The 13,492-nt window shown below is 43.3% G+C and overlaps 1 protein-coding gene across 5 annotated transcripts in view; it reads left to right on the top strand.

The window, feature by feature from the left end:
• The window catches only part of TRIO (trio Rho guanine nucleotide exchange factor), a 373,142-nt gene that overhangs the window by 124,369 nt on the left and 235,281 nt on the right, over nucleotides 1–13,492 (top strand). For all 5 annotated transcript variants that reach the window (XM_072153041.1, XM_072153043.1, XM_072153042.1 and 2 more), the window contains exons 20-21: nucleotides 1,682–1,797; nucleotides 4,073–4,195. In XM_072153041.1, coding sequence (XP_072009142.1) covers nucleotides 1,682–1,797; nucleotides 4,073–4,195 — 239 coding nt within the window. The remainder of the gene's footprint in view (nucleotides 1–1,681; nucleotides 1,798–4,072; nucleotides 4,196–13,492) is intronic.

Raw genomic sequence — 13,492 nt, 5'->3', positions numbered from 1 at the left:
ATCAGTTCTAGAGAAAGGGGGGTGATTTGAATTTTTAGGTTTTTTTAATATAATTTTTTTTTTTAAACTTTTTTTTACTTTTACTTTAACTATTTTTCAGACTCCCTAGGGTACTTTAACCCTAGGTTGTCTGATCGATCCTACCATATACTGCCATACTGCAATATGGCAGTATATGGGGATTTTACTCCTCATTCATTACAATGTGCTGATAGCACATTGTAATGAATGGGTTAAAACGAGACAGCTTCGGGCCTTCGTGAGGCCCGATGCTGTCATGGCAACGGATCACCGCTCCCCGTGACGTCATCGGGGAGCGAAGATCCGCGCCAAGATGCGGCGCCATCTTTTCGAAGCCTCCGGCGGCGATCGCGGTGAGAGCACCCGCGATCGGTGCTAGCACCGATCGCGGGTGTTACTGGTAAGCCTTTGCTGCAATATGCAGCAAAGACTTACCGGCTATGGAGAGGGCTCGGCCCGCGAAGGGAAGGGGTTAATTATTGAATATGCCTCCCCCCCCCATTAATTACTAAACTGCCCCTCAAAATTAATTATTTCCTATACCCGCACCATTAATTATTTCCTATGCAGCCCCTCATAATTAATTATTTCTATACTGCCCCTCATAATTAATTATTTCCTATTATACCCCTAAATATTAATGATTTCCTATGCTGCCCCTCATAATTAATTATTTCCTATGCTGCCCCCACCATTAATTATTTCCTATGCTGCCCCTCATAATTAATTATTTCCTATGCTGCCCCTCATAATTAATTATTTCCTATTCTACCCCTAAATATTAATTATTTCCTATGCTGCCCCTCATAATTATTTATTTCCTATGCTGCCCCTCATAATTAATTTCCTATACTGCCCCTCATAATTAATTAATTTCCTATACTGCCCCTCATAATTAATTATTTCCTATGCTGCCCCTCATTATTAATTATTTCCTATGCTGCCCCTCATAATTAATTATTTCCTATGCTGCCCCTCATAATTATTTCCTATTCTACCCCTCATAATTAATTATTTACTAAGCTGCCCCTCATAATTAATTATTTACTAAGCTGACCCTTATAATTAATTATTTCCTATTCTGCCCCTCATAACTAACTATTGGCCCCCAGTCGCCACAATCTTTTTACTGCCCTTTTGAATAAAAAAATGAAAACCCTGTACTCACCTAAGTCTTCTATCTTCTTGCCGCGTCCGGGCAGGAAGGGGTGCACGGACACGTGATGACGTCATCGCGCGGCCGCGCAGCCTAGTTCATGGAGCGATGTGCGCCGGGGTTGTATTCCGGCCATATCGCTCCAGTAATAGTGCTCGAGCGGCCGCTTCCGGCCGCACCCAGCACTATACAGTGACGGGCAGGAGCTTCCTGTCCGGACGGACGGAAGCACCTGCCCGACTGTTGCAGGCCGCGAGGGCCCGGCGCTGGCGCGCCAAGTGTCAGGGGCCGGATCGAAATGGTCCGCGGGCCGTAGTTTGGGGAACCCTGCTCTAATGTATACGCAATGTGACTTCACAATGTGACTACTGAGAACACTAGTATCTGTTTCATTATTTTTATGCTTCCTGTTGTGCAATATTATTTTTCTGATTTGATATTGTTGTAACTTTCATATTTCTGCATATACATTTATTTACATACATATCTATTTTTTTTCCTTAGATATCTTAAATGAACTGTTTCAACGAGAAAATAGAGTGTTACATTATTGGACACTAAGGAAAAGACGACTTGATCACTGTCAACAATACGTGGTATTTGAAAGAAGTGCTAAACAGGTTTGCGCTCTTGCCATTTTCTGTTAACCCGTGGACTGCCTGTATATTTGCTAAGTACTAGACAGGTTCTTTAGGTTTGTTCTTAATTTGACTTTGTATGTAAGTTGGAACTGTATATTTATAATTGTAGCTCCAGACAATTTTTTTTTTTTTTTCAGTGACAATTGAGCTTCATAGTAGTCACCTTACAGCTGACTATTGCACTAAATTAAAGCATCTAGAGAGCTCAGGGGGGCAGAAAGGTCCATCCGTAACTAGGGGTCGTAAGTTGGGTGTTTTTAAGTATGGGACCGCCAGTAGTTTCCATTTACTTTTATTATATTTTTGAAATATTGTGGTATTTTATGTGATATTAGGTTTGGTTTATTTTTTATTTACAGCAGCAACATACTCTGCAGCGCTGTTTTTTTCCAGAATATATTACATTTTTCTTCCACATAAAACAATATGTTTACCCACATTGATTCCATTATTTTTTTAACTTTTTGCCTTATCTATATTTCAATACATAAAATAAACACAAATATCACATTTTCCTATAACCCCATCCCCTCCTTCTTTCCCCATCCATTTTTGAAAGGGGTCACATATCCGTATTTGCTACATTTTGGGCCAAATAGGTCATATCCGTGCATTTTCATGACAAAAAAAAGTGCAATTACAGTTGTAACCTGATAAATCCTCTTCACCCTGCCAAAATCTTATTTGGATTGAATCTCTAGAAATAATAGGGTGATCTCTATCCTTTGAGTTATTTCCCTTGGCAATCTCTAATTGTACCATTTTCCGTGCATGTCGAGGCTGATGGTACTTGTGTTGCCTTATACCGAATTTCTCTCTCCACATCCATAATTTTTATCCATGCTGCCTCCTTTTACAAATATAGCTAATAGTGGTATGGTTCATGCTGCTGAGGTAAGATTTTGAATGTGGCACTGGTCTAATTTGGCCCTAGTCAGTCTATGAAACTGAAAATCATCTAGTTAGTTAACTGTGAGTGCTATCAAAGTGAAAGTGAAAATGTCTAAAAGTAACAGCTGATCATGTATGAAGATCTATTGATAAAATAATATTTAATTCATATTCTTTAAAGATATTATTAAGATCAAATGATAAAATAGTTCTTTTACTAAATATGCATGTATAGTATGGGCTATTAAAGGGAATGGTGTGTGTGTGTGTGTGTCAGTACTATTAGAAAATTATGCTGTGAAGGAATATAGTTTCAATACGATAAAAAGAGAATAATAGATGGACCTGTACTCTTAATTCAGAAGTTTTTTTCTTTATTTAAAATAGTTGTCCCAAAAAGTAAAGAATATTTAGAAAGAAAAGGAATTATACAGAAGATTTTTATGTAGGTAGCAATTACGTAAAGTATCAGCCGAGACCCCTAATTTTAACACAAATAACTTGGAAGACCTATTGACTCAAATATAAGCTAAGGGTGGGAAATGCATTGGTCACCACATCCCAGTATATACCGTCCAGCCCCCTATAGTATATAGCCTGCTAGCCCCTGAAATATAAAGCTTGCCAGCCCCTGCTCCAAGTATATAGTCCGCAGCTCCTGTACCCCCAGTATATAGCCCGCTGCCCTGCCATACCCTGTAGTATATAGCCTGCCAGCTCCCCTGTAGTATGTAGCCTGCCAGCTCCCCTGTAGTATGTAGCCTGCCAGTTCCCCTGTAGTATGTAGCCTGCCAGCTCCCCTGTAGTATGTAGCCTGCCAGCTCCCCTGTAGTATGTAGCCTGCCAGCTCCCCGCCTCTCCAGTTTATAGCCTGCTGCCCTGTTTCCCCCCCCCCCCCAGTATATAGTTTATAATTTTAGTAAATAGTTTTCAGTAAATAGTATACAATTTATTTTGAAATCTCTATAAAAAACTGTTACGATCAACCGGTTTACATGTAAAACATGTAAACATGAATCTTCCGTTAACTTTCAATGAATTCTAAAGAAAAAAATTCTCAGCAGTTTACATTCCACTATTCCCTCAAATACTGCTCAAATCCATTGAAATGCTTGGAAAATGAAAAGTTTTTACATGAAAACTGCTAAAAGGGAAGCAAAAATGCAGATGGATATTTGCACTTTTATTTCTCATCTGTGGCACTCTTCCCGTTTTCAGTTTTTTTGGATAAATCCGTATATGCATCGTCGAACCTGTTCATAGATAAAGATTTAAAAATTAAAGGGTTTTTTATTAGTTTCTCATGCTTAAAGATTGCATTTAATTATAAAATGGCTTAATCAAAATTGATTTATCTTTTTAGGCTCTGGAATGGATTCATGATAGTGGTGAATTTTATTTATCCACTCACACATCAACTGGGTCTACAATACAGCATACCCAAGAGCTGTTAAAAGAACATGAAGAGTTTCAAATTACTGCTAAGGTATGTATGAAAGCTGTAGTCATAAATATGTTTATAAAAAATGTTGTTCTTTCCTGTAGAGATAAATTCCTCCTGTTTACTCTTTTTAATCCTCTATCAATTTATAGGCCACACAGCTGGCTACTATTATGTTGGGCAGAGTAGATCAATAAGCTATTGCTAAACTTTTCAAACTACTTTTTTTTTTAAATGTTATAAATTAACACTTCAGGTCATTTTTTAAAAATTAACGAGCAATACTTGTTTCTCATGTTTTCCTTTTATAATTTCCATCATGTCTAAATAAACTTATCCTGTGGACATGATAAAATAATAAAATTGTGTCATTATAGTTGGAGCTGAATTATATAGCAAAATGTTTTCTTTAATTTATTTAAGTTTAAATGAGTTTGGAAAAACAACCTCTTATAGATTTTTATCTGGGGCTCAAACCCCTAATCATTGTAAGGTGACTTTCAAATTAAATGAGTCTGTGTCCAGCGCTGGAATTTGACTAACTTGAAAGAAAAGACAAGACCTGTCCTTGCAGGAAGTTAGCAAACAAGACTGATAAGTTTATTGAGGGACCGGCATTTATAGAAAACCATAAGGCACTTTACATAAGGCATGTAATTAGGAAAGCAGCAACTATAATTGGGTGTTCTCACCCAGGAAATGTAACACTATTGGATGTAAGCACACAAAGGAATGTAGAACCATTGGCTGTCTTCACATAAACCAAATGTCCAGATGTTCACCTGGATACCTTCCACTAGGTGGTGCTAGCGAGCACTAAGTCTTTGTGTGCTGAGGGACAAACCCAAACTTTAGTTATCACTACACAAAGTTATGTGAAATGAATGCTGAGTCTTTAAAATGTCCGACAATACGTAAGATGGCGTCAGGGTCCAGTGTAATATCTTTAACATTTCCCCCCTTTTGAGCTTTGCATGGCCTGTAACTTTTGTCCAGGGTGACCTCCTCAAACTCCAGGTACCCACAGGTAGGCTAAGCCCTTACCTGCTGGACTTGTTAACTCTTCACCAGATCCCCTGGAGGCCAGTCACTCGGGGGTTACAGGCCTGCATACTCAAATTACATAATTGTGTTTCCATAGTTTATGGGTTTATTAACAAGCTGGTTCTTCAACAAGACGGTATCCTCCACACCGGCACTTCTCCTGTCATGGTTCTTACCACCTGGACGGCCATCTGGGACGTGGTGGACTTGATGAGGGGGACCACACAGCACGCAATAAGTGACAAGAGCAAAATCACAATCCCAAATATCACCCCCACTTAAAGGAAACCCTTCCAATCCCCCAACTACAAAGTGAAGGACAAAGTGTCCACCCCAGAGTTTCTCTTGAGTTCCCTGGACAGTCCTTCAATCTCTTCAAGTGCATGGGTAATGGATCCATAGGGGGCGATGTCATCCGGGATATATATGCGACAAGCCACTCTCACCATCTTACAGACTCCTGCCTTCTCAGCAAGGATCATGTCCAAAGCCGTGCGGGTCTGGAAAGCATCTCGGATATAATCACAAATCTCTGTTGATTACAATACAGCCAGTTAACCCAACCAACATCTTTGCTCATAGCTATCTGGGGAATAATGGACTCTAGACCTGCCCATATCTGATTGTGGGCCTTGTACTCATCTGGGACCCCCCTTGGTGCTCCCACTGTATTTATATAAACGTTGTCATCTAGGTGCTTCTCTCTTCCAGAATCCTTTGGGATTCTCTACCTTTACTATGTGTCTGTTCAACCTTATCCCTGGGGATCGCGAGGAAGAAATACACAAGTGTTATCACAGTATACTCACCTTCCCAGCCTGACTCTCCTATCCGCACAAATACAGTACACATCAGATACTGCTAATACAGGGTTACCTGTGCTGTCATTGTCTTGTTGCACCAACCGTAGGTAAAGTCTCCTACCCTGGGGGCATCCTGGTCATCCCTATAGATACAGTGATAGTCATGGTTGGGGTGTCCCTGAGCACACAGTCAGAAGACAGTCAGAAGAGACCAGCTAGCAAGAAGAATAAGTAAGCATGGAATAGAAAGCGTGGAAGCGTGCTGACTTCCCTCTAGCTTCACAGACATGGCACTGGTCAGCAGGACTTGGAAAGGACCATCGTTGCAAGGCTCCAGACTCTCTCTCTGGTGTCTCTTTACCACCACGTAGTCACCACGTTCAGGTTATGCGTCCTGAGGTCTCTGTCTGGATCTGAAAAAGGAATCAGAAACACTTTTGCTGACCTTTTCCAAGGCCTGGCACAACTGTGTGGCATGTTCCACCTGGTTTCCTGCCATCAGCTTCAGGGTCTGTGGGAAGTAGGGGTCTAGTCTGGGTGCATAGCCAAAAAAAAAGTACCTCGAAGGGGGACAATCCCATCTTTCTGTTAAGGGTGAATGGTGGGCAGCAGGAAGGCACTCGCGCCATGGTTTCCCTGCTTCCATGGCCTCCTGGATCTCTAACTTAAGAGTGCCGTTTAGTCTCTCAAACCCACAACTAACTTGGGAAGGGCAAGGGGTGTGCAGGGCCTGTTCTACACCCAGGAGGGACAAGGCTTTCAGTCTTTACCTGTCCAGTGAAGTTGGTTCTGCGACCGGTCTCTGGAAGTCCAAACCTGCAGAAAAATCTCACTCACCAACTTCTTGGCTGCAGCTCTGGCAGTAGCCTTGGTCATGAGAAAAGCTTCTGTCCACCCTGGAAAGAGATCAATGCACACAAGCACGTACTCCTACGTGCCACTTTTGGTAGCTGGATAAAATCAATCTACAGTCTCTGGAAGGGATACAGCAGCTTGGGTGTCACCTTCTGTGGGGTCTTTACCACCTTACCTGGGTTGTGGCGGGCACAGACTATAAAGGCTTTCACTAGTCTAGTGACAGGGGTAGTAATGCCTGGGGCAAACCACTTATGGTTTATGAGCACTAGCATGGCCATTTTGGATATGTATGTGTCCGCAGGCTACTTGACTTACTGTCGGGTGCAGGGCTCTGGGCAGGCACACCCTTCATCCCAGCATCCAGGTCCCATAGGCATCTGGGCTCCAGCTTTCCTCCACACTCCCTTCACTTCTGATGACTCTCGGGCCACCAGGGACTGGAACACCTGTGGATCAAACTTTTAGCTCAGAACTCACCGCTGAGACTTCAGGACAGTCTCTGGGCTCCATCTGTGCAGCTGCCTTCGCCATTCCGTCAGCCACATACTTGCCCTTGGCTTGTGGAGTTACCAAATTGTGTGTGCTTTTACTTTTATTATCCCCACCTCTTGTGGAAGTAAGAGAACATCCATGAGCTTTTTAACCAGTGTGCAATGCTTAAAGGGGGCCCCTGCAGAGGTGAGGAAATCTCTAGCCTTCCATATGGGTTCATACTCGTGTTTAGACCCCAGAACTATACCTTGAGAATAGATGTTTGCCCTTTTACCTTCCACCAGCTGTAGCGCTTCCCTGAGTGCCGTCACTTCACCTCCTGCGCTGACCTGTGTGGAGGGAGTGGTTCTGCTTGTACTACCTCATGTGCGCCACTGACCACTGCATATCCAGTATAGAACCATCTGTCTTCTCCTACAGACCTGGAGCCACCTATGAGAAAAAAACTCAACATCTGCATTAATCACCCTTTACTCCCCCCTCTCTGAATCCTGGAAAACTGGTGACAGAATGAAGGATTCAGAGCTGTGCACCTGGTCAGTGTATCCTGGGGCATCAGGAGTGCACACTGGATTCTGAGCTGTCTGGCCTTTGCTCAGATGCTTGGGCTGTATTTGGGTGAGGACACTGTGCAAGGTATGTGGCGTTTGCACTATAACTGAGTGATCTAGGGTCTAGGATCAGCTCACTGGCCTTGCTGAGCAGATTGCTGGCTGCAGCTACTGACACATGCGGGGCTCCCCTCACGACCTACCGGGCCTAGTAGTGGGCCACTGGGGAGGCCACCACGTTCCTGGACTTGACACCTGTGGCGTGGCCTAGATACTCAGTGCAAAATAAAACAAAAGTTTGATCCAGTGGGATGTGCCTAGGGCCGGTGCAGACAGGATTTGCCAGCTTAAGGCTATGAAATGCATCAATTGCCTCCTGACTAAGGGCAAATGGGGAAGAGGCAATGCAATTATCAAGGGGCAACATCAGGCTCGAGGCAGACCTTATCCCAGGCCTGCAGGAGCTGGTCAGTCCTAGAAAGATGTGCAGAGGCTTAGGGCCTCAGGGCAGGGGCACATTCTGGACTGCCAGCTTTCTTCCCTCTGTCAGGTATCTGCCTGTGGCTGAGGAGCAGTGGCCTAGGAAGACCACCTTCTCCTGGCAGTACTGGAGCTTGTCTCAGGAAACTTTGCAACCCTTCTGGGACATAAAACACATAAGGTCAATAAATGCATCCTGGCAAACAACAACAGTAGGTCCTCCGCATACTGAAAAGGAGAACATCCAGTAAGGGGCTAGTCTGCCAGTCTACTCCCTGTAGGGCCGTGTAGTATGGAGTACTGGCTGGGGGAGTTTTACCCCCCTTGTGGGAATCTGCACCAGGTATACTGGAATACTGAACTGGTAAAGGCAAATAGGTACTGGCAATCTTCATGTAGGGGCACAGAGAGGAAAACATTTGCCAACAGGGAAGAGTTCTACAATGAAATGGAATAACTCTATTTGGGGGGGGCTTTCAGAAGAGGGGGACTGTTCTTGCTGACATCCTTGTCCATTACCACCCCCCTTGTCCCACCCTGTTGGGGCCGTCTACGTTTCCTAGAGTGTGGGAAGTCACTTCAGTAATGTCTCCTCCCCGTAACGCCCACTTGAGTCGGGGTGTCGGCGGAACCCAACTTTCTCTCAGTCTGACTTTCACGTGGTCTATGAAACTAGTCTCTGTTCTTCCTGGCTTTCCATTACAAGTCTGCCTGAGACATCTCTAGTCTGCTAACACTGGTCTCCTCTTTATTTCATCTAGACATATAGGATTCTCTCAACCATCTCTAGTTCAGTGTTCTGTGCTCTCTATAAAGTTCTGGCCAGACTCCAAGTCTCAAACAGAAGTCAGGTAGAATTGTGTTTTAATCAAAAAGGAACAAAAGTCAGTCATAGGCTCTGTAATACAGCTTGTTCTTGCTTAGTCTGTTCGTGGGGTACACAGGAGGACGTCAAATCATACTGTCTTTTTGTATTCTTATCACAAGCAAATTCCTTTAAGTCTTTTAGGCTGTCAGCTCTGTCTGATGCTTTCTTTCTGCTTCAAGGCCACTTCTCACAGACACACATAAGACAAAGCCCAGCTGCACAGCTGCCCACAGATCTGACCCTGATTAACTATTTCAACTCCAGAAAGCAGGTACCAGAGACATTGCAACACTTTTTCTAGTAATTTTTCTGCAATTGTCAAGATAAAATAAGTTTTAAAATAAAAAAAATAAAATAAACAAACAGCATTGCACACTCAAGACCCTGAAAATATTCACCTGCCGGCATTTATCTCACACATCTGCCAGGGCGCCTCAAGGGTGACTCGGCTGCTATCCTACAACCAGCCTACAGTGTAGAGTTATAGGCAATTAACTTTCAGGGACTTGAAGGAAATATACTGTCTTAAGATGGCCGCCCCTGAAAAATGGTAGGGCGTGTCATCTTCTCTAACCCCCAGATACAGGGGTGGAGTCTAAGAGGGTGCTGGTCTGCATTCCAAAAGCTTTTTCTTTTCTTTTTTTCTTTTTTTAATGAGCACTCTCTAGGATTCCTGTCCCTCAGACCAGTGACTACGGACAGACCAGGACAAAGTCTCCAGTAATCAACCCCATCCACTTCCCTTTGTCATTAACTCTCTACTTACATCAGAACAACCTTCTGCCTGGGTGTGCCACTTTTTGTCTTTGAGCCAGCCACCATTATCATCAAGTGCTGTCTCCTACCTTTGCACACCCAAAAACTTCAATACCTCATAACTTCCTTTTACCCACTCTTTACCTTTCCTGTGTGACACTGTCAGTGTCACTTTTTAGGTCTGCAGTGTCCAGCTACAGTCTTACTTTGCTCACTACCCATTTTGTGGAATCTGTGGAATACCTGATTTTGTTCAAAGGCTATAGATATCCTCCATAGATACAGCTCCAGACTACCCCGCTAACTATCAGTAAGTTCAAATTAGAGACCTTCACACAATATTTCAGAAATCAAGGAGATAACGCTCAACTGTAAAATTCCCGTCAGTGTCCCTCTTGTCTCTACTGTCCTTGCCGCATCACGGGGCCAATCCCAATCCCGAAGGAAAGGTATGTAAATTTGGCCAGAATTTGTCTCAACACCATCACAAACTTTCTGAACTACATCAACAATTCACAAGAGGGCACTGCAGACCTTTTTCTACAACATACATAGTCACGTCCAGTCTCTGTCAATCACCTTACAAGGGATCCTTTGCCGAAATTAAAGTGAACATACTATTAAATATGGACATGTAAGGCAAAGTACATAATATCACACAAGGAGATGACCTTACCCAGTCCCTTTCAGCCAGTGAAACAGAACTACAGTCAAGTTAGACAAAAATAGACTTGACTTACCCCGACGAGCGCTCATTGTTAGTTCTGGTCACTGGCCGCCTGGACTCTTGCGGAGGTCACCCCGATGGTCAGATGTCCATAAAAGTATGCCCACCCAGGGACGCCAATTCTTATAGATTTTTATCTGGGGCTTAAACCCCTAATCATTGTAAGGTGACTTTGAAATTAAATGAGTCTTTGTCCAGCGCTGGAATTTGACTAACTTGAAAGAAAAGACAAGACCTGTCCTTGCAGGAAGTTAGCAAACAAGACTGATAAGTTTATTGAGGGACCGGCATTTATAGAAAACCATAAGGCACTTTACATAAGGCATGTAATTAGGAAAGCAGCAACTATAATTGGGTGTTCTCACCCAGGAAATGTAACACTATTGGATGTAAGCACACAAAGGAATGTAGAACCATTGGCTGTCTTCACACAAACCAAATGTCCAGATGTTCACCTGGATACCTTCCACTAGGTGGTGCTAGCGAGCACTAAGTCTTTGTGTGCTGAGGGACAAACCCAAACTTTAGTTATCACTACACAAAGTTATGTGAAATGAATGCTGAGTCTTTAAAATGTCCGACAATACATAAGATGGCGTCTGAGTGCAGTGTAATATCTTTAACAAACCTAAATCATATAGTGCTGATTTAGAAGAAGGCAAAAAAAAAAACAAACCCAACCCTTTAAAGGCTGACGCCAATCAGCTCAATTGATTCACTGTTTAAAACATGGTCATGTACTATTATATGCATGAAACTTCATTAGCCATTTCTCTGTCCAAGACTCCAGCTTCTACAGTCCTTTTGTGATATTATCATTTTCCGTATAAATTATTTAATAGGACTCTGTTTCATCTGCAAATATTGAAACTCTTACCGTATTTTTTGGACTATAAGACGCACATTTTTTCCCCAGAAAATGGGGAAAAAACTGTGGTGCGCCTTATAGTCCGAATGTAGATGTGTGCCGGAGTCTCAGCCCTCCACTGCAGGAGGGAGTGGAGAACAACATAAGCGCACGGGCAGTGTTAAGCTCGGCTCCACACACAGCTGCCGTCTGCCAGTGTCTGTGCAGCGGAGCTCAGTGAACTCGTGCAGGGCACACAGACTGTGACAGCCACATCCAGGTTATCTGATGAAGGGAAGCAGAAGCCAAGCCCCCTCAGCACGGAGCACTCACTGTGACTGATGCTGGACAGGTCACTGTCTGCTACCAGAGTCCCAGCTGCTTGTGCTGCAGGGGCATCAGATAACACTAAAGAGGGGACAGGACATGTGACCAGTACTTCTCTGCTCCTCTGTCTGCTGTGCTTCTCTCACAGGTGTGTGAAACTGAACAATTCCCAAACAGTACTTGTACAAAGTCACAGGAGCTTACAGTCTATGTCACCTCCTGTGTCCTCCTCCTCATAGATTGTAAGCTCTTGTGGCCATTGTACAAGCACTGTCACCTCCTGTGTCGTCCTCCTCATAGATTGTAAGCTCTTGTGGCCATTGTCACATATACTCATACCTATACAGGCCTGGTAACTCTTGAGACCCCCTGACTAGGTGTCAGCATAATTCTATCACTGCCCCCGCTGTCGGCACCGGAGTCATCCTTCAGCATCAAGTAACAGTGTCCCATAAAATGTCCCCTAATAAAGTCTCCCTATTAATTCTCCCCAAACACAGTACACTATTAAAACTTCACCAAAAGTCACACAATGACCCCTAATTAAAGTACCCCCTACACAGTCCCCTTAGGCTACATTCACATGAACGTGAGCCCGCCATATGTATCACAGTGGGCACACGTTGATGCCTGGGAGAGGAGGAGGGGGTGAGGGCTGCTCACCCCCTACCCCTCTCCAAAGAGTAAGGCGCCGCTACTTTACTGTTACTTTATTAAATGTTTTAGCACACTATTTGGGGAAAAAACATTTTTTCTTATTTTTCCACCTCTAAAACCTAGGTGCGTCTTATGGTCCAGTGCGTCTTATAGTCCGAAAAATACGAATATGAAAAGCCCTCCATAAGCTCGTTAATAAATATATTTAACAGAAGTGGACCCAACTTATCGGTATAGCATGGAGTTATAATTCTGCATGGTTTAATTGATGTGTTTCTGACCATAACGGTCCCGATGTAGTGTGGCTCCTCCCATCCCAACCCCATGAAATATCTAGCAAACCATATGGACGTGTAGCTCCATGCTATTCCAGTGTTGGTCCTATCTGATGGTATTAATGAAATAAAGTAATGACTTTTATTGGAACAAAGAGTGCTGGATATCTCCTATATTTTCTACTATTCCTAATTTACACTTTCCAAAAGCAATAACTAATTTCAGCTAACGGGGTTGTCAGAGTCCAAAAAAAGTAATATGTGGGCTTGATGGGGCTGCTTAAAACAATAAACATTTACTTACGAAAGCTGCACTGAGGTGGGTGTTGCCGACCAACTCGGCCAGTTGAAAGCTGAAATCGGTGCAGTAAACAAATGGGGGCACGAGTGGGAGATTCTATGTTGTGGGACTTTGCAAGAGAACCCTGTATGTAAGTACCGCTTCGTACCCCGTGAAAAGATAGGACATGCACTACGGTACGGCGGGCAACGGCAGTGTGAATGCGCCACGCACACAACATATATCCACACGTAGGGACAAATTTATCAGAAGTATCTGATGGCAACCAATCAGAGCTCATCTTTCATTTTCCGATACCGTGTTTTCCTGAAAATAAGACATCTTATATTAATTTTTGTTACTAAAGATGCAATAGG

Source organism: Engystomops pustulosus, chromosome 5, assembly GCF_040894005.1.
Source record: "Engystomops pustulosus chromosome 5, aEngPut4.maternal, whole genome shotgun sequence".
NCBI classification, from domain to species: Eukaryota; Metazoa; Chordata; class Amphibia; order Anura; family Leptodactylidae; genus Engystomops; species Engystomops pustulosus.
This window is presented reverse-complemented; position numbering and strand designations above follow the sequence as displayed.